Raw genomic sequence first — 20,469 nt, forward strand, 5'->3', positions numbered from 1 at the left:
ATCACTGCTATTCTGTGTGGCGTTCGTGTGACTCCCCTGGCGTCTGTCCTGCCAGGATCTGGGATGGATCTTGTGGGTGATGTGTCATCTCCCAGGAGACGCAGCGGGTCAGCTCTTCCTCCCACGTTCCCCGCGTGGTTCCTCAGCGGCCATGCTTAGTCAGCGTCTCCCTGGCTCCTCCAGCTGCTTGTGGGGCTCCTACGATCCTTTCCACCCACCCGTTCTTCCACCCACTCTGAGACGTGGCTGCAGCCCCTCACGCGGCTGGGGAGAAGGCAGGAGAAGGGACGGGACTCAGAGGCAGCAGATCCCTGAGGCCATCTGAGGGCCCCTCTTCTTTGAAGAAAACAGTTACCCTTCCATCACAGACCATGGCTTTTTAGGGCTGGGGGGAATGCGACCGTTCTCTCAGTGAGCAGTTGAGGCCTCAAGAGGTTCATGGCTGAATTTGAGTTTCAGGATGATGGCGGTGGAGGAGGCTAACAGTGTGTCACCCAGGGAGCTCCTGTAATGCTCCAGGGCTCCTGGCAAAGGATTGTAGCCTCGAAGTGGCTGAGGCAGCCTGAGTCCATGCAGGCTGGCCCACAGAGGCAGCCAGAGGCACTGGGAGTGATTCACACCTGATCGGTAGTGATGAAGGTGCCCGGGGGCCTCCGTGCTAGCTTCTGCTTGAAGCTTCGGGGCGAGGTCTGTACTATTCCTGTTTTGCCTTTTGGAATTGGTGGACTTAGTTAACTCATAGGAAAAGATTCCTCTCCAACTATCTGAAGGAGACTTGAGAAGCAAAAAGATCCTAAGGCACTTCCTTAGAAACAGAAGTGCCAGGGACCGATATTCTATACTACCCGAGACTGTTATAGAACATGTATGCATGTAACTGTGGATGTATTTGAAAGGTAGAGCAACAGAGAAGGAGGAGACAGAAAGAGAGGTTTTCATCTGGCACCGCAGCTCACTAGGCTAATCCTCCGCCTTGCGGCGCCAGCACACAGGGTTCTAGTCCCGGTCGGGGCACCGGATTCTGTCCCGGTTGCCCCTCTTCCAGGCCAGCTCTCTGCTGTGACCCGGGAGTGCAGTGGAGGATGGCCCAAGTGCTTGGGCCCTGCACCCGCATGGGAGACCAGGAGAAGCACCTGGCTCCTGCCATCGGATCAGCGCGGTGCGCCGGCCACAGCGGCCATTGGAGGGTGAACCAACGGCAAAAGGAAGACCTTTCTCTCTGTCTCTCTCTCTCACTGTCCACTCTGCCTGTCAAAAAAAAAAAAAAAAAAAGAGGTTTTCCATCCATCGGTTCACTCCCCAAATGGACACAAAAGCCAGGGCTGGACCATGCTGAAGCCATGAACCTGGAATTCCATCCGGGTGTCTCACATGGCTGTAGGGGCCCACGCACATGGGCCATCTACTGCTGCCTTCTCAGGTGCAATAGCCGGACGCTGGGTTGGCAGAAGAACTGGTACTCTTCTATGGGACACTGGTGTTGCAAGCAGTGCCTTAACCCTCTGGTCACAACTCGGGCCCCTAAAAGGGATTTTTGCTTGTTTGTAAGCTGGACAGGTGTGCTAAACCAGACTTTAATGTAGAAAGTCAGCATGATGTGACATGAAGAGTCTTGGGCTAGGAGTTAGCGAATACTACCTCTGCCTGTGTGTTGGGGAGACCTTGTATGTCACCCCCTCTGTGGTTGTGGTCACCTCCCATGTAAAAGTGGTTGTGCTGGAAAATACGTAAAATCCATTCAGCTCCCAGAGTTGATGTCTTCCAGTCTCCCACATGGGTATAGGACAAGTACCTGGGCCATCTTCTGCTGCTTTCCCAGGCACATCAGCAGGGAGTTGGATTGGAAGTGGAGCATCCAGGACTTGAACCAGGGCCCATATGGGATGTTAACCCGCTAGGCCACCATGCCAGCCCCTTGGGTATTTCTAACATTTGCAGGCCATACACAATTAGCAACTTAAAATTTAGCCTGCTACAAATTTATGGAATTTTGAGTCCCATCTGTGGTTGCGTTGGCAGGGCCAGACTGAATGATTCTGTGGGCCGGACGCTCCCTACCCCTGATGCTAAGCCATGAAGAAAGCCCCTTTGTGTTTTTGTAAGATTTTTGTCCACCATAAATGGACACCCTCGAGGGCGTCTTCCTGCTGGCAGGTGCCCAGCGTGTCTCCTGCGTTCGGAGAAAGGCAGCTGCTTATGAACAATCCCAAAGTGAAGTTCAAGTGGGGTTTGGAGGAAGTGAGATGGAGTCACGATTTGCAGTCTTGGGCCCTGCCATTTTTCACCTCTCTGACGCACTGTTTCTTTTAAAACTAGAGGATACAGCCTGGATTCTTTTCAGTATCTCTTTAATGCTCATATTTGTGATTCTCTAAGCTTGGAATTTTTCCCTTAAAAGGCAATAACAACAACACAATAAAACATGGTAAAAAATACTGAAATCCAGATATGGGCCAAAAAAAAAAAAAAATGAAAACACAGGGCATCTTTGGTCAGTTCCAAGCTGATTAACATTGCCAGGGGCACAGCCCTCCTATCTATGTGTGCAATTTAATTTCTCAATTATTTTTCTGGAATAAGACAGGCAACAACTTAATTATTAGCTATTTATTCCACTTGTGATGGCTTTGGCTTATAGGATTTTTGTAATGGAAATGTAGGTGTGAGCTCTGAGCTACGTGAATGCATGGACTGGGGCTGCCCTCCTGAGATTTTTTTTCTCTTTGATGCATCTTGCATTAGATTTCTGTTCTGTAGTCGATGCTAGTTAATGCGGGAAGCCCTGATGTGGCTCATGGAAAATGTCTTTCCTTTGTTTATTGCAGGAAGAGAAACTCAGGTTTGGGGAAGCCAACTCACTGGGAAAATAGAACTAGGCATTGTTTTCCTGTAGATGATATTTTTTTAACAGACCTTTTCCAGAAACTTCCTGCATTGTAATTATTTTCCCTTTATCTGGAAGAAGCCGGGATATAATTAACACACGTGTTTTCATTCACTCAGTAAAGGTGCATGGAAGCGGGTCCTGTGGGCCAGCACCGGGCTAGGTCCCAGTTTGCACTGCTTGCAGTTTGTTTGTGCATCCACAGTGGAGACTTGGGGCCAGAGCCTGAGCCCTGCCTAAGGGCCCTGTCTTACAGAGCTGTGAGTCACAGGTGGCCCAAGAGACTGCTGCTGTCCTCTCTTTGGTTAAGTGCCTGTTCCCTCGGTGTTGATGAGATGCTAATGGTGAAGACAAAAACCAAAAACACTCCCACCGCCACCAGTAACAACAGAGGTGTGTTTATCAGGAAGTTGAAAACACCCACAGCTACCGGTGGTCATAAAAAATGACAGAACCTTTCTGGAACTACGTAAGATGACAGACACTGCGGACTGTGATACTACACGTGGCTGATCAGTGCCATGCTATGAGTTGATGCTGTGTAACTCATGGAGAGGCACAGATGTGCGCAGTCACTTACGACAGTGGCTGAATGTATATTCACAATAAATGCTCTCAAAACTTGGAAATCCGTGCACGTAAGGGGTTTTCAAGAAGTTCATGAAAGATGCATGTTATGAAAAGCCTGTGCGTGGGCAAAATTTCTTTTTCTTTTTTTTTTTTTTTAAGATTTATTTTATTTATTTGAAAGACAGAGAGAAAGGTCTTCCATCTGCTGGTTCACTCCCCAGATGACAGCAATGGCCAGAGCTGAGCTGATTAGCAGCCAGGGGCCAGGAATTTCTTCCAGGCCTCCCAATCGGGTGCAGGGGCCCAAGGACTTTGGCCATCTTTACTACTTCCCCAGGATCAGAGTCGGGCAGCCAGGACTCGAACTGGTGCCCATATGGGATGCCGGCACTGCAGTCTGGGGCTTTAACCGATGAGCCACAGCGCCGGCCCTGGACAAAATATCTTCATACCAAAATAGTTTTATCTTTTCATTTCATTTGTTCATGAACTTTTGAAAGTACCCTCATGTAACACAAGTGAAAAAAATTGATAGTGTATCAGTAGGCAGATTATAATGTATCTGTGTAAGCAGTCTATCAGTCAGAGCTATTTAACTGTGCTGAAGAACACTTAGGCTAATTGTCCAAAGGATAAAAAGGCATTCTTTAAATATATATATATATGTGCAAGAAATATGCTGTTTAAAATTTAATAAAAAATAGGGCTGGTGAGAATTGTGATAATGCAGCAGTTTATTTGGGAGTTGTGTCTTACACTTTAGTTCATCTCCACTGGGTGGTTAAGAAGGTTTGCCAACAGGGGGCATGGGGATGATGGTTTTCAGGAGGGACGCTTAGAACAGGTGTGCCCCTTTAAAGGAAGCTAATGAGGCAACTGGGACAAGTGTGAGAATAAGATCAGGGCAGCTCCAGTTTCTCAGATGACAGACTGGATGATGTCATGCACCTGCCACCAGTCCTACCTGTGAAAAATGAGATTGAGGAAACTGCTGAGAGGTGAGAAGACCATGAGGCTCTCCTGACTGTTCCCCAAGGTGCCCGGCATCGGATGCCTTGCCCCGGCCTGATGGCTTTGGACTGCTGCTGGTTCCACAGGAGTCTGTGTGGAAGGACCAGAGTGTGGTTGGAGCTCCCAGGACAGGAGCTGCTAGATGGGGTGGTGACCATGAGCCACGGAGCTCCTGTTGATTTTCTTCCCTCCATATAAGAAAATTAAGCCTCTGTGAGGTTAAGTACTTGTAACCTTGATAATGAACCGAGTATCCAGGTCCACGGTCATTTGATTCCAAAGCCTAGGCTCTTCCCATGAATCCTTGCTTCCTTGGAGGGTGTTAAAGTCTAGCTGGGTGGATAATTCTAACATGTGAAATGCTCTTAGAAAAACATGACCATGGGGGCCAGTGCTGTGACTTAGTAGGTTAAGACTCCCCCTGCAATGCCAGCATCCCATAAGGACTCTGGTTCCTGTCCCAGCTGCTCCTCTCTGGATCCACCTTCTGCTATGGCCTGGGAAAGCAGCAGAAGATGGCCTGAGTGCTTGCTGGGTCCCTGCGCCCATGTGGGAGACCCAGGAAGAAGCTTTGGCTCCTGGCTTCTGATTGGCTCAGCTCTGGCCATTGTGGCCATTTGAAGAGTGAACCAGCGGATGGAAGATCTTTCTTGCTGCCCCCTCCCCACTCCATAACTCTACCTCTCAGATAGATGAGAGAGAGAGAGAGAGAGAGAGAGAGAGATATCGAACGAACCTGGAGGGCATCCTTGAAAACCTTAAACTTTCCGTGTGCACAATGTAGTTGCCACTTCGCTCCACATCCCAGCTTGCATTTTTGCAAAGCAAGCAGTTGATTGAATGAAGATGTTGAGGCTCTTGGGTGACTATTTCAGCTTTGCCAGGTCCTCACTGCTCTGCCTTTGGCTAGCCACGCCATGGGTTTGGGAGAGCTTAGCGCGTCAGTGGCCACCTGCAGCGCACACTGGCTCTGGGCGGTTTTTGGGAAAGCACGCGCTGTGCTGCTTCGGCTAGCACTGGGGAAGCTCCAGTTCCACCGTCCACACTGCTGCCGGGTGGGGAGTGGGAGAGGAATCGGGGCGGGCGGGTACTGCCTCTCCCCCCGGCTGTCCCCAGCCTGTCTGCCCGGAGTAGTCATTCTCCCTGACGTATTTCAGTTTTCTTTTTGTTGTAAGTGCAGGAGCAAAGTCAGGCCCATGCACGGTGGTTCATCCTGGTTTACAAGGTGAATATTAGCACAGCTGTGTAGTTTTTCTTCTTGGGACAGACGAGATGTGGAGTAAAGAATGTAATGTCCTTGAGGCCACTGTTGAGGCACAGTGGGTTAAGCTACTGCTGGCAATGCCGGCATCGCATATGTGAGCACTGGTTGGAGTCCTGGCTGCTCTGCTTCCAATCCAGCTTCCTGGTAATGTGTCTTTGGAAAGCAGCAGAAGATGGCTCAAGTGCTTGGGTCCCTGCCATCCATGTGGGAGACCTGGATGGAGTTGGGGATTCCTGGCTTCTACCTGGACCACTCCAGGCTGTTGTAGCCATCTGGGGAGTGAACCAGTGGATGGAAGATTGATTCTCTCTCCTTCTCTCTCTCCTTCTCTCTTTCCCTCCTTCCCTCCCCCTGTCCTTCTCTCTCTTTCACACTCTCACTCACACTGCCTTTCAAATAAATAAACCCTTTAAACATAGAATGTGGTGCCTGCGCATCAAAGCTTTAATTTCCAAGGCAGGAAGAAATGGGATCTGGGATGTCCTGAATGTGTTCCTCTGCGTGCTACGTGGAGCCTGTCAGTCACTTCTATGTGACTTCAGCAATCCTAAGGGGACAGTTTCTTTCTCTCTAGCTCTCTTTTTTTCTTTTTAAGATTTATTTATTTATTTGAAAGGCAGACTTACAGAGAGGCAGAGATAGAGAGAGAAAGAGGTCTTCCATTCACTGGTTCACTCCCCAGTTGGCCACAAAGGCCAGAGCTGCGCAGATCCGAAGCCAGGAGCCAGGAGCTTCCTCCTGATCTCCCACAAGGGTGCAGGGGCCCAAGGACTTGGGCCATCTTCTGCTGCTTTCCCGGGCCATAGCAGAGAGCAGGATCGGAAGTGGAGCAGCCAGGACTCGAACTGGCGCCCATATAGGATGCTGGCACTGCAGGCAGCGTCTTTACCCACTACGCCCCAATCAGTTTCTGTCTTGTCTGCTGCTCATAACCAGGTGTTGGGTTCATGGAATAAAACCCTGATCGTGTAAACTAGGTCAGCCAGGGCTGCCTCACCGCCAACCCTACTCCTGGTGCGTCATAATCAGCTCTCTGGAGAGGGGCTGCGACTGCTCAAGGCAGGCTGGTCTCCTGTACTTCCCTTCAGAGCTCATGCTGATGTTTATGCAGTGCTGCCAAGCAGGAGAAATAGAAAATAGGGAAGAAGGGGCAATGGCTGAGAAGCTTGGCAACCCAGGAGGACTCGGGAGTATCCTTCCAGGGAACTGCCATGCTGCCAGTACTGCCATTCTGAGTGCTTAGTTTCACCAGCATGGAGCCCAGGACTGGAGCAGCTGGTTTTATTTAGGCTAAAGAAAGACATGTGACACAAATAATTTCCTTTCTTTTATAAAAAAAAGTTTGAGAAGCAGAGATATATAGAGACAGACAAGTAGAGAGAGCGCCCATGCTCTGGTTCACTTCCCAGATGCCCCCACTGGCTGGCCCTGGGCTGGGCTGAAGCCGGTCTCTAGGAACACAACCCTGATCTGCCATTTGGGTGGCATTGACCCTAATGTGTGAGCCGTTGCCACCACTACCTCCCAAAGTTTGCATTGGCAGGAAGCTGGCGTCAGGAGGCAGAGCCAAGAACTGAACCCTGGTGCTTTGATATGGGATGCGGAGTCATCCCAGACAGCCTCGTAACCACTGCACCAAATACCTGTCACCTCTCCATTCTTAAGAAACCAAACAAAATGAAACCCTGGAAACATGTGAGTCCCATCTGTTGGATGCTTTCATGAAGCAGCAGACTTTGCCCAGAGCTGCAGTTCTGGGTGTAGCAGGCACCGAATGAGCCCTCCTTTGAGTTGAGCAGTGCCCTCCTGCTTGGGGGATTGACTGCTGCTGGGGGCTTCTAAAGCCCTGGAGCCTGCTCACACTTTGCAACCTCCCGCAGCGGTGACTGCTCCGTGACTAACCACTGCACCTCCCTGCCTTTGCCGCACTCATCTTGTGTGGTCTGTGCTGTGGTCTGCACAGGAGAGGGTGTGTGCCGGTGTCATTCTAAGAGGTGAGTGTTCTCAGTGCTGTGACAAGCCGCCGCCTCTGTGGGTCACAGGCACGGCTGGGGGAACTTGGGGATGAGGAAGCCTGGGTAATCCATTTTTCCTCTGTGCGTGCTAATGTCTTTATTCTGAAAGATTATGTGGCTTAATAGGGTTCTCTAGAAATTGACTTTGTCACATATGAGGGCACTTCAAAACATTCTTGGATAAATTGAATTAAGAAATAAGTTTATGGAGCCAGTGCTGTGGCATAGCGGGTAAAGCTGCCGCCTGCAGTGTTGGCATCCCATAGGGGCACTAGTTTGAGTCCTGGATGCTCCACTTCCAATCTATCTCTCTGCTATGACCCAGGAAAGCACTGGAAGATGGCCCAAGTTCTTGGACCCCTGCACCCATGCAGGAGACCTGGAGGAAGATCCTGGCTTCAGACTGGCGCAGCTCTGGCCGTTGTGGCCAATTGGGGAGTGAACCAGCAATGGGAGACCCACCCCCCTGTGCCTCTGCTTCTCTCTCTGTGTAACTCTGACTTTCAAATAAATAAATAAATCTTAAAAAAAAAAAAAAAAAAAAGGCGTTCAGCCCAGCAGTTAAGATGCCGATTAGGATGTCCGAATCCCATCCTGGGGACCTTGGGTTCTCGTTCCAACTCCAGTAGCCTACTAATGCAGAGCCTGGAAGGCAGTGGTGATGGCCTGGGGATCCCCCCCATGTGGGGGACCTGGATTGAGTCCCTGCTTCTGGCTTTGGTAGCAGCCAGGGCCATTGCGAGCAAATGGGAAGTGAACCAGTGGATGGGAACTCACTGGCTCATTCTCTAGCTCCCTCTCCCACTTGCCTCTCACCAAAATGAATCTATGTTGATGCAACAAATATTTGCAATTCATTCCCAGCTTTTTCATAATACATATTTTCCATCAATCTTTTGAAGACCTCTCCTAAGTGCATTCCATGTAGGATTAACATTTGATTAAAATCAATTATTATGATAATACAGTGTAATTCAATACATTAAAGTGTTTGAAGTTGCTGACAATGCAAACATCAGCAGGTCAGTTCCTAAACCAGACTCTGCAGTGTCCTCCAAGTGTTCACAGTCTCTGCTGCCTTCCATTGCTTCAAAAGGAGCTGTCCCAGCTGTGCTGCGCCCTCCACTGCATGGGGTAGGGAGTGAATAGCTGGGGAGCGCTGTCGTGCCCAGGAGGGTCTGGGCAGAGATCACGGTGGATTTTCTGGGAGAGTTGTTTTCTCATGCTTGTTTCCCTCTGAAAAAGCCCGTTCTGCCACCAGGGCTCCTTGATCGTTTCCCTGCACAGAAAGTGACTTTGCTCTCCCACTGGGAAAATCCCATGCTCCATCTCCCAAGGTTGTATGTTTTCCTTTTGGTCCTCTCCAAACCCGCCTGGTCACTCAACAGTGTATCTGTGGTGCGCCACTAAAAGTGAGAACTGTAATCCATTAAGGATGACTCTGCCTTGCCTCTTACCCGATCAGCATCTGTGGGTATCAGCTACCAACAGGAGCTCGGGTGTCCGGGCCACCCCTGAGCACTTGCAAGCTGACATGTTCTCTGCTGATGAAGGGTACCTTCCCCTCTGCGTGTGGTTTTCAGTGTGGATGCTGTATGCCTCAGCACTTCCTGTCGGAGAATCGCTTGACCTCCTGAAATGATGTGGCTGTGACTTTTTCAAGTCCTGGATATAAATATCGCTAAGCAGTGATAACGCTTGCATAAATGCCTCATTCTGAGCTGTGCTGAGCATTTTCAGAGTGCTTCTGGCCACACTTGTGAGGGTTTGAAATCTGAGCCTGGGCCTGGGGAAGGGCATCGGGGGAGGAGGATGGTCACACAGGAGCACCCATCCTCCCAGGAAAGCCCCAGCATGGTGGTTTCCAGGGAGATTCAGGCAGGGTTGTCTTTTAGTTCTTGTCTAGTCAGCCACTGTCATTTGATGTTACGTGCACAGAACTGATCTCAGAATCTACGTGTCTGAGTTGAGATGCACCTGCTGAGACCATCATGCTCAGAGCACATTCTGCCTTCCCCAGGGAGACCATGTGTGTCTGTGGATAACACAACAGACAGCAAAGTAGTGCCGGTCTTTTGTATGTTAGTGGAATGTTATATTCTGCTATTACTGGGCAAGGCGCTAAAAAAAAATCAGTGTCTAAGATGACATTTGAGTACAGTGAAGTATTTGTTTTATTGCTTTAAAGCTGTCTGTTGTATCGGAGGGTTTAGAAGTGATAGGGTGGCAGAGGTGATGGTACTGGCCTCAGTGGTGGTGGCCATGGCTGTGGTGCAGGCTGGGGGTGAAGGTGATGGGGAACCTTGAACCTGAGATGGCTCTCCCTCAGTGCATGTTCCTTTTTATTTTGGACAACACAGAAGCTCATGAAGGCAAACATCCCATTTTTTCTCGATGCGGTTTCACACTTGCTGTGTTCTTCCACGACTCTGAATTTTATAACGAGGTCCCGATGCCCAGTTCCATGTCAGCGTTGCTAAGAGTCTGTGGTGTCGGGTGCCCTGCTTGTCGGGTAGATCAGAGTGGTGAGCTTAATGAAGGAGTTTCCGAGTCGAGGGAGGGCTTTTCAGACTAATTGGTGTGGGTACCAACTTCCCACTGCGGATCCGGTGTTGGTTTTCTTACCATTTTCCAAGGTTTCCTGGGAGGAATCAGTCTGTGAATATAGCAACTCTCTCTATCTCCCCTTCCACCTGCTTTCGAAACACCAGCTTAATTAACAGAAGAACTAATACAACTCCTCACCTTTTCCTGATCTGTTATGTGCTTTGAAGTCAAATCGCTCGCTGCGGTGGGTGCACGTGTCCCACCCTATGCAGATATCCATTCAGGGTGCCATAAATCACCCCGAATTAGAAGCCGTGCTCTGCGTGTGACCTGATGGCTCGTACACGCCCACGGCCACCGCAAGTGGCAAGCGGTGGGGGTTTATTTTGAGGCTGGTATAAGAGGCCGGGCGCGACGGCTGTGTGTGTCAGCTCGGGGCCGAGACGCTCGGGGCTGAGACTCTCGTGTCATGTGGCCTCAACTCTTGTCTCCTTGTCCAGACTGCCCCCTCGAAGCGCAGCCCAAGTATGTTCGAGGTGGCAAGCGCTATGGACGGAGGTCCTTGCCCGAGTTTCAGGAGTCCGGGGAGGAGTTTGCAGAGGTGACAGTGATTGAGCCGCTGGATGAGGAAGTCCCGCCTCCGCACCTGCCCGCCGAGGACAGCAGCGAGGTAAGTAGCTAATGTGCACGTGCACCTGCACCTGGGCTGCCGGGGACCTTGGCCCCTCGCCGTCTCCTGGCTGGTGGCACTGCTTACTTTTGGACATACTGGCCTCCTCTTTCTGTTGTTGGACCTCCCCTTCCCCTGTGAAATGGCGTCCACGACGTGCATGGGCTAAAAGCAGTGTGTTGAGACATCCTGAGCCCCTGCGTCTTCTCTTTTGTGCCGAGACTGCCAGCTCTCACACTGGTTCTTGCCTCAGGATAGGAGCAGGGGCGCTTTGCCGGTGCTCAGCGGTTGCTCCCGGTGTCTGCCCGGTGCTGGGGTACTGAGCCCGTCCTGCCATCCTGCGTGTGGAGACCCACCTACCTCCTCGAGCTCCCTTCTTGTCATTCTGCGCGTTTGCCATAATCTCCCAACTAAGGGGGAAGCAGTAGCATTTTTCTTTATTCTTTCTTTACGGCTCATTTCCCAGCATCCCAATTATAGAATGTGATGGAAAACACCATGCTGAGCAAGCTCTAAATATTTCTTGCAAATCCCAGCCCAGACGGGGCCTGCAGATATTTCAGATATGAATATCAAGTAGCAAAGAGACAAGGCACCTCAGCTCTCTGAAAGCGGTCTGTACACTGTCGGCTGAGTGGGGGGGCTGTGTTGGGGGGGGCCTGCGCATTGCTAACATCGGGAGTTCCACTACTGAAGTCTGCAGGAAGCCTGCTCCCCATGATGTCCCCCGCAGTTAGGCATCATGTGTCCTAAGCCTTCCAAAGCACTCACAAAGCCAAAGGTAAGTAGAGGTAGCCTGGGTATTGAGCAGAAATGAAACGGGCAGTAAGTGCTGAAATTGACAAGGACACGTGACCCATCTGCGGATCCGAAGTTTGCACCATGTTTTTAAAAAGAAACAAAAAAACAAGTAATGTTTGTCCTCACACCAGAGGTGAAGGAATAGTGGTAGAAATGTGAGGGACTTGGTGGGGAGAGAGAGCAGCCACAGGAGTGGATGGGCTAGGAGCAGCGTGGGTGAGAAGTGAGGCTGAAGACAGAAAAAGCTGCGAGGAAGGAGAAGGAAAATGCAGCCCGCAGCATCCCAGCCCCAGGGCGGGTGAGCCTGGGCCAGCAGCTCCTTCCCGTCCCAGGGACCATCGCTTGAGTGGCCTCTGCCCCCACCGCGCCAGGTCCCCTTGACAGTTTAGAGGAGAACCTTTGTCCGGGAACACACGTCCGTGCACAGCAGTTTTCTGTCTTCACATTTGTCTGCTTCTGTAAGCACAGGCCTCTTCATGTCTGCGTTGATGTCAGCAGGGTCTTGTATTACGTTGAGTCTGTTCTTACGTCCTTACGTGACTTCTTGACAAAAAAAAAAAAAAAAAAAAAAAACTGGCTAAAATGTCCCAAGCCTTGAAGGACGTAAGTTTTGTTATCTGGGAGACACTTGTAAGTCTAACATCTCATTTTGCCCTCACTGTTTTCAATACTCAAGGTGTTGTTATCTTGCTAAGAAATTCAGTGAGTGCTTATTTTTTCATCTGGTAGTTTACAGCAGTATCCAGAGAGTTCTCAGGCAGAGCTGACCTTGTTGCTAGCCATGTATTGCTTAGATCCTGTTGCATCTTATCCATCGATTGGTTTCACGTATGAGTAAAGATAAGAGCTGGGGCCTGGGCGTGGGCCAGGACTCGCAGCTGTGTCTCGGTGAAAGCACAGAGCTCGCAGGGCCGTTTCACCCCACGCGCCCAGCTTCTCTCAGATCCTGCAGAGGCTGCTGGGTACTGACCCTGCCGTGTTCACTGCTGACGGAGGCCGACACACGGCTGTTCCTCTGGATCTCTGTTCTCAGTGGGGACTTGCCTGTGACAGTCTGTCACACCCCAGGCCAGAGAGCTACAGGGGTACCGGATAGCATCTTTTTATAATCCCTGGCCTCTTTTATTGCTGAAAGTAGACTCAAACCAAAGCTCATCCAGCTGCTTATTTACCTAAAAATAAATGTTCCAGAAATTGAGTTTAGCCTGTCTGTCAATTTGTAAATCAACATATCTCTAAAAAAATTAACAGCTTCATTTGTGATTTTTATTTATTTATTTATTTGAAATTCAGAGTTTCAGGGGGAGGGATTATGTAAGGGGAAAGGGAGAGAAAGAGATCGTCCATCCACTGCTTCACTCCCCAAATGGCCGCAATGGCTGGAGCTGGGCCATGCCGAAGCCAGGAGCCAGGAGCTTAATCCAGGTCTCCCACATGGGTGCAGGGGCCCAAACACTTGGGCCATTTTCCACTGCTTTCCCAGGCACATTAACAGGGATCTGGATCAGAAGCGGAGCAGCTGGGTCTTGAACTGGTGCCTGTATGGGATGCCGGCACTGTAGCTGCTATGCTACAGTGCCAGCCCTGTGATTTTTTTTTTCTTAGAGAAATGAAGAGCCGGCTTCCATCCGTGGATCCATTCCTCAAATGCCTGCAATGGCCAGGGCTGGGCAGAGGCTGAAGCCTGGGGTCGGGAATTCAATCCACATCTCCAGGGTGCGGGGGCCCAGTTACTTGAACCATCACTGCTGCCTCCCAGCGTCTGCATTAAGCAAGAAGCTGGAGTCAGGAGCTGGAGTCAGGAATTGGACCCAGTTATTCTGATGTGTACACAAGCCTCTTAAACACTAGGCCAGACGCCTGCTCCACGTATCCCGTTTTTAATGGCTCTTCGTGGTTAAAAGAGCTAATCTCAGCTTCGCGCAGCAAGTGTCTGGGTTCCTTGCTGCCCTCCCTGGTGGGCACGATGTGCTGGTCAGCTTTGTCCATGCATCGTCACTCTTGCTGCCTACCATCTCATCACAGTAGCATTCCTCTCTGCCGGCCGGTGGCAGTACCAGCCTCAGCCACTGGGGACCAATCACTGGGCCACCAGGCAGTGTGGAAGGAGGGCGTGGGACTGGCTGGCTCCCAAGCTGAATAGTGTGTGGGAGTACTTGGGCCAGGCAGCCTCCTCAGTTTTGGTTGTGGTTTCCTTCCACTCCTGGATCCTTGCTTACCGGAATGTGAGACTGTTGGCTTACAGTTTCTCTTGCTTTGAGATACACCTGATTTTTCCTAAAGCAATAAAGGAAGTAGAGGAATTGAATTTGTTGTCGGAAGCTAAATCTGTTGTCAGAGGGGCTGGCACTGTGACATAACCGGTAAAGCCGCCACCTGCAGTGCCAGCATGCCTTATAGACAACGGTGCAAATCCCAGCTGCTCCACTTCTGATCTAGCTCCTGGCTAATGTGCCCAGGAAAGCAGTGGAGGAGGCCCAAGTGCTTTTAGCGCCTGCACCCACATGGGAGACAGGGAAGAAGCTCCTGGCTTCGGCCTGGCCCAGCTTCAGCCATTGTGGCCATTTGGGGAGTGAACCAGCGGATGGAAAATCAATCTCTCTCTGTAACTCTGCCTTTCAAATAAATAAATAAATCCTAAAAAAAAAAAAAAAAAAAAAAAAAAAAGTTAAATGAAGGGGAAGAAGTTTGGTTATTTCTACCAAATATTGGTTATTGCTACCAAATAGGAGACTGATTTTAGCTCTTGGTTGAATCCAGTCCTAATTTAACTTGACCTGAGGCCCTGTGGGGGGTGGGCCATGCACTGGAAGCACTCTCAGAGCTGCCCCCAGGTTGCTCACAAAGGTAACAACAGCGCCTCCTCTTTCCCTCTGGGCTTCTTCCGCAGTAGGAGGGGATGAGAGCTCCTGGGTTTGTAGATTTTTTTCTGCTCCCTTATTTGGAGTGCCTTCTCCCATAGCAGAAGGAGAGCTAGGTTGCTGTGCATGGTGACCGTTCTCGGCAGTAAATCTACAACTCCACCCTTTGTCGCCCACTCAGGAAAACACCCAGCCATGCAGGCGAGTGACAGCCTGGCTGTCACAGAGACGGCTTTGAAGCCACTAAATTTATATTTAATGTAAGTCCCGTGTGAAGCTGCAGGCTTCATTAGTCACGAGCGACTTGGAGCGCATCTGGTGACTGTTGGCCCCGCACCTCCGGGACGCAGTGCCGTGGCTGGGAGCCTACACAGTTGTCACTGCAGCTGTAGCAACCATTGCAACGCCTTGGCTGTGTCCCCTGGATGGCGTCCACGAGGACCAATCTGGTTGGTTCTGATCATGTTTGACTTGCATTTCACCTCGTACACGTTAGTGTCCGACTAGCCTCCATCCTGTCCCCTCACCGCTAGGGCTTTTATCGATGTAGCCTCTTCCTGTTGCAAAAGAACCTATCGAATCTAACCACTCGGTGCGTCCCCCTGGGAAGCCAGGTCTGCAGGGCGAGGCAGCCACTCAGGAGGGAAAGACGCCTGTAGCCTTGCTCATTTGTGTCAGCACTAAATGTGTGTTTCCGGATGTCACATGGAAAAGCTGGAGCAGCATGAACTGGTGCCCGGGGGTCAGCTCCATCCACCGCCGGGCGGCCATGTGCCTGTCCCTTCCAGCCTGCTGTGTGTATCTGGCAGATGGAGTCCGGGGCAGTCCGACCTCTCGTGTCAGCAAGTGGCCATGTTTCTGTTTTTTTCATGCCATCATTCCCACTGGAGCCAGTCCAGTTGGATGTTGTCTCCTAAATGCATCCACACTAACAAAGGACACGGTGTTGATTCCAGCCTAAGGTGTGGTTGATGGGAAGCTTTTGGTTGCGGCTGTTTTTGCCCGAGTCCATGTAGAAGTAGAAATGCGGCTTTAAGTTTGAAGAGTAAACTTTTTTCCCCTTTCCTATGCAGTAGCTCCTGAGTTCACTTCAGTTGTATGCTTGCGTTTCTTCTGAGGGTGGGCGCGAGGGGGAACAGCAAAACCAAACGGATTGTCAACTCTGTTCTCTCTTAGGCAGACCTGGGAGGAAGGTTGTGCAATGAATACAACTGGGGCAGGCGCTGTGCTTTCTGGCCTGGTTGGGAACAGGAGACAGCTTGTTAACTGGCTTCCTCCACAGGGAATAAAGCCCGTCTAGTGAGATTCTTATCAAAAACAAGGGGATTTGAACAATGATCTCCCTAACCGTAGACAATAGGCACGTAAGCCAAAACCGGTGGCTTGCACCTTGCAGTTTCAGTGAGAAGCTGAGGGAAAAGTTAAAGCTGATTGCTGCCTGGGCCCAAGGATGGAAGGGCAGGGCCAGCCTTTGTGTGGGTGTGGGAACAGGGCAAGTTGTTTAACAGCTAAAAGCAAATAAAGAAAGAAAAAAAGAACTGATTTTACTACCCACAGTGCTCAAAGTTCAGAAAGTGTGAAGCTGACTTCTTTTCCACTTCTGCTGATTATCATATATGCATAACTTGGCAGTTAAAGTTGATGAATTATTCCTGTCTGTTACATAGAGTCAACACTGAATTCAGAGCAAGCATCTAGAAGATGGGGGCAGGCCTGCCCCGAGACTTTGGTAGTCGGGGTGCACCTGCCTTCCCATCGTTCCTGTTACCTTTTCTGCTCTAGTCTTTGACAAAGCGGTTTTATTCGCAATGCCTTTTTCACAAATGATTCCACATCACCATGATAATTTTTTTTTTTTTTTAAATAATGGCATTCCAGTCTTTGCCTTTGTATTTCTTGAGTCTTATCAGATCATCTGGCTATTCCAAAAGATGAAACGCTCACTCGGGACGAGCGTGTGGCTGACTTGAAAGTGATGGAAAGAAGTCCCTTCAAAGCTAATCAGATGGCTCTGTCCCAACACAGCTGCCCGGAATTGGGTGTCCCTCCGCTGTATCTTCCTGCCCTGGCCCGGGAGGGAGGGGTCTTGGACTCTGCCCTGCCCCTCCCTCCTTCCAGACCCACAATTGCTATTAGGCATTTTCTAACTAGAAACTAAAAGAGACAGCAGCCCACAAATGAACAAGGTGATTCATGATGATAGTAACATTTTCCAGCTGTGCCATGGAATATTTTCCACATAGCAGTTCCACTCTGATGACAGGAGAGGTTGGTTGTTGTTAACTCTTTTCTTTAAGGATGTTAAAATCCAGGGAACCAACACCAGTCCCCAACCTCAGGATGAGAAGAGGGTTAAGGCTGCGATGCTAAATTCACAGTGCTTCATGCTAGCGGCACAGAAACTTGTTGGCAAGGAAGCCAGACGCATCTAAATGCCTGTGCATTTTAAACCATGCAATAATTCCTGTTATCCCCGGCAGGCACTTGTAGCTTTTAATTGCTTTTAAAGACGAAGGCACCGATTTGCATTCTAGTCCTGGCTGGCCCTGCAGCTGACTGGCTTGTCCCTGAGTTCAGAACAGAGAGGTTGGGAGGTGAGCGGTCAGGCTGGCCCCGTCACTTGTACCTTCAGGGGCGGCCGTGTGGCAAGCGCATCCCTGCAGAGACCACAGGCAGCCCACCTAGGCACGCTTCACCTCTAGTGCCTGGCTCAGAGCTCCGGCTTCGTAGATCTGGAGGATTCCAAGTGCAGTTCACCAAGTCCTGGGGTTAGGCTCACAGGCAGTGTCCTCACCCTGGGTCCTCTGACATTTGCTGCGTTTAGTTCCGTGTGCTGTCCTGGTACATCGGACACTGTGGTTCAGTTTGTTGGGAGCTGCTGCACTCCTCTGGGCTTCCGAGGCTTTCCCCTTTAAAAAGAAAAAAAGAATCTGCTTTGGGCTCCAAGGCTGCGGAGGTTGGCCCAGCAACCTGTGCTGGGAGAGAACAGCCCCGTGTGTGCCCCCGTAATCGTTTTAATTAGCCGTGCACTCTGCGGGCACAGAGGTCCACATCGCAGCAGATGGCTGGTGGGGGCAGGGGCCAGGCTATTGTGGCCCAGGGGCAGTGCGGGGGTTGGGGGCCTTAGGCTGCAGATGCTGGCCTGGTTGGGGCTGGAAGCCGGGACTCTGAGAGTCTCCAGCCATCTGCTCCACAGTGCAGCTGAGCAGGTGTCTCTACAGAGAAAGCATTCCTGGAATGGGTGCCGCCTGCCCCGCCGATGTGTGCAGGACACCCTTGTCCAGCTGTAGCACAGTCCAGGAAGCGGCGGCACAATGGCCTGCGTGACGCGGAGATGCCCGGGCCACAGGGCAGCTGTGCGCTCCCTTTGTCCATCTGGAGGTATGCGGGGGAGGCGGCGGGGGTGTGGGGCGAGACTCCTTCTGTAGCGGCCACTTTGGGGCCAGGCAACCTCTGACCCTGTCGCCTGCTACTACTGTCACCGGGGCTGAGGGCCAGAGCACTTGGCATGGTAACCAGCAGACACAGGGCAGCCCCTGCCATCTGTGGCCACCAGGGGGCACTGTCTGCAGGGGCGTGGCCTCAGGGCCAGCCCTGCTCCCAAGTGGAATCCAAGTCAAATGCTTCATCGCAATCCCCAAGCTGAGAGCTGCATCTGGGGCGATTTCCCCAGCTTTCAGGCATAGCTGGTGAATAAGAAGCCCTTGTTGGCGGTATACAGCGTGACGTGCTGGTCCGTGAATACCTGGTGCCATGATTAAGTCAAGCCAGCTCCCACGTCGGAGCTGTCGATTTTCAAGAGTCTTTTGTGGGTTTCATCTGAAACATCACCAGGCTCAGTGCTGCTCTTCGTCCTGCCCTGGGCCTGGCCTTGGGCATCCACGTGGTAGGAAGAGTATTTCTTACATTTATTTATTTAGCAAATGCCTGGCCCTTCGGTTCTCGCAGGCACTGTTCTGAGGGCGTCCCAGATCCGAAACACATCCTCAGAGCAGCTGTTGTCTTGCAGAGAGAGCTTAAGTCACTTCCCCAAGGTCACACAGCCAGTAAGTCAGGGAGCTGAAGGTCCAGGAGTCCAAACCCCTAGCCCCGACCTGGTTCTGGCTGAAGTGATGAAGGTGAGCGCTGAGCTTTCCTGAGTGCCCAGTGTGTGCTTCTGGTACTGTCAGGTGGCTTGGAGGGTCATCCCCACCTGGCAGGTGAAAGTGCTGAGGGTGGGGCCGGCGCTGTGCATAGTGCCTGCAGTGCCCGCATCCCATATGGATGCCTGCTCGAGTCCCGGCTGCTCCACTTCCAATCCAGCTCTCTGCTGTGGCCTGGGAAAGCAGTGGAAGATGGCCCAAGTCCTTGGGCCCCTGCACCTGCATGGGAGACCAGGAAGAAGCTCCTGGCTTCGGATCGGCCCATCTGGCCATTGCTGCCAATTAGGGAGTGAGCTAGCGGATGGAAGATCTCTGCCTCTGCGTCTCTAACTCTTCCTGTTGAATAATTAAATGTCTTTATTTAAAAAAAAAAAAAAAAAAAAAAAAACAGTGCCGAGGAGTCACAGAAAGTAGCAGAGCCAGATTTCACCCAGGCAGCCTCTGGGCCAAACGCTTATCCACTCCGTGATTTTATTCTCTCTCCAGAGTTGTTGCCAAATGACCCCCAAACTCCTTGGAGGGGTTGCTGTAGAACCCTAACCCTGGGTCCGCTCGCCCGGCATGCAGAATAGTGACCAATGGCATCGGGATGCTGGAAGAAAGCAGGTGTTTGTTGCAAGCGCTGGACAGCTTTTGCTTTGTCCCTGGGCTCCTCAAGGGGTTAGGGGTGAGGGTTCTTACAGATTGACACTGGGGCTGGGAGGGGCTGTTCAGCTGTGTCCAAGTTCCTGATTGGTCAGTGGTGCTCGTGACCCTCCTTTGATTGGTCAGTGACGCTGGGCAGGTGGGCTACAGCTGATCTGGGGAAGTTACAGGCAAGTGGCAGTCACCTTCTGCCCCAGTCCTGGAATTTCGCTGCCTGGACCTGGAATTCGCCTACACAGACCCCTCCGCTCGGTCCTGGCCTCCGAGTTTTATCTACTGCAGAAGAAGATGGCTTCTTTGTGCCCGGTGATTAGAACCTTGGGCCAGCTATGTCGCTCCCTCCGGTCAGTGACTTCCGGTTGGCACCCTGGGCCGAGGCAGACAGATGGGAGGCTGCGTCCCGCCTTTGCATCCTTGGGGTTCAGGGGTCCCAACTCGGAGTGGGGAGCAGCCCAAGCCCTACAGAATGACTACAGTGCATTCCGACTTGTTTTCCCCCAGTGAGAAGCTACGTAAGATTTCCAGGGCAGAAATTAAAACTCTACCGCATCCAGTCCTCCCTGCCTTTTTCTCCAAAGATTGTCTGGAGTCCATTCCTTGCAGTGCACCTGGCGGGTCTGTATAGAGGCCACCGGCCAGCTTCGGCCGCGAGTGAACGGCCCTGTTCCACAGTGAGCCCGGGATCTGAGCCGCCATCCTCCTAACCCGCCTCCCGCCCCCTCCCCCTGCTTTTTTAAGTGGACTGACTGGCTCCAGGCAGTGAGAATGAAAATAAATGAGCTGTGAATGAATTAAATCTTCTCACCCGCACCCCGAAATTGGAATTTAATAACAAATGTGGAGGAAGGGCTTCCCTCCCCAGTCTGCTGAAAGGAAGGGACCCTTGATGGAGACCCCCGCTGATGTCTGGGGTGGGCTTGGAATGAGAATGCGGCTGTTAGCATGCACGTCTGTTCCTGGCAGGGTGGTCCTAGCTGGCCCTGTGTTTCCTCTGAAGGGTCGTGGGCGCAGTGCCGGGGCTATCATTGGGCCTCCAAGCTTCAGACCACGCCTGGGTGC

At 51.3% G+C, this 20,469-nt stretch overlaps 1 protein-coding gene across 6 annotated transcripts in view; it reads left to right on the forward strand.

Annotated features, from left to right (window-relative positions):
* Positions 1-20,469, forward strand: part of NIN (ninein) — a 112,607-nt gene that overhangs the window by 25,985 nt on the left and 66,153 nt on the right. For all 6 annotated transcript variants that reach the window (XR_011380728.1, XR_011380729.1, XM_002718237.5 and 3 more), the window contains exon 4: positions 10,792-10,961. Coding sequence is in view for 4 of the 6 variants with exons in the window: in XM_002718237.5 (XP_002718283.5) it covers positions 10,792-10,961 (170 nt within the window). In the remaining 2 variants the exon portion in view is untranslated. The remainder of the gene's footprint in view (positions 1-10,791; positions 10,962-20,469) is intronic.

This window comes from Oryctolagus cuniculus, chromosome 12 (genome assembly GCF_964237555.1).
Source record: "Oryctolagus cuniculus chromosome 12, mOryCun1.1, whole genome shotgun sequence".
NCBI classification, from domain to species: domain Eukaryota; kingdom Metazoa; phylum Chordata; class Mammalia; order Lagomorpha; family Leporidae; genus Oryctolagus; species Oryctolagus cuniculus.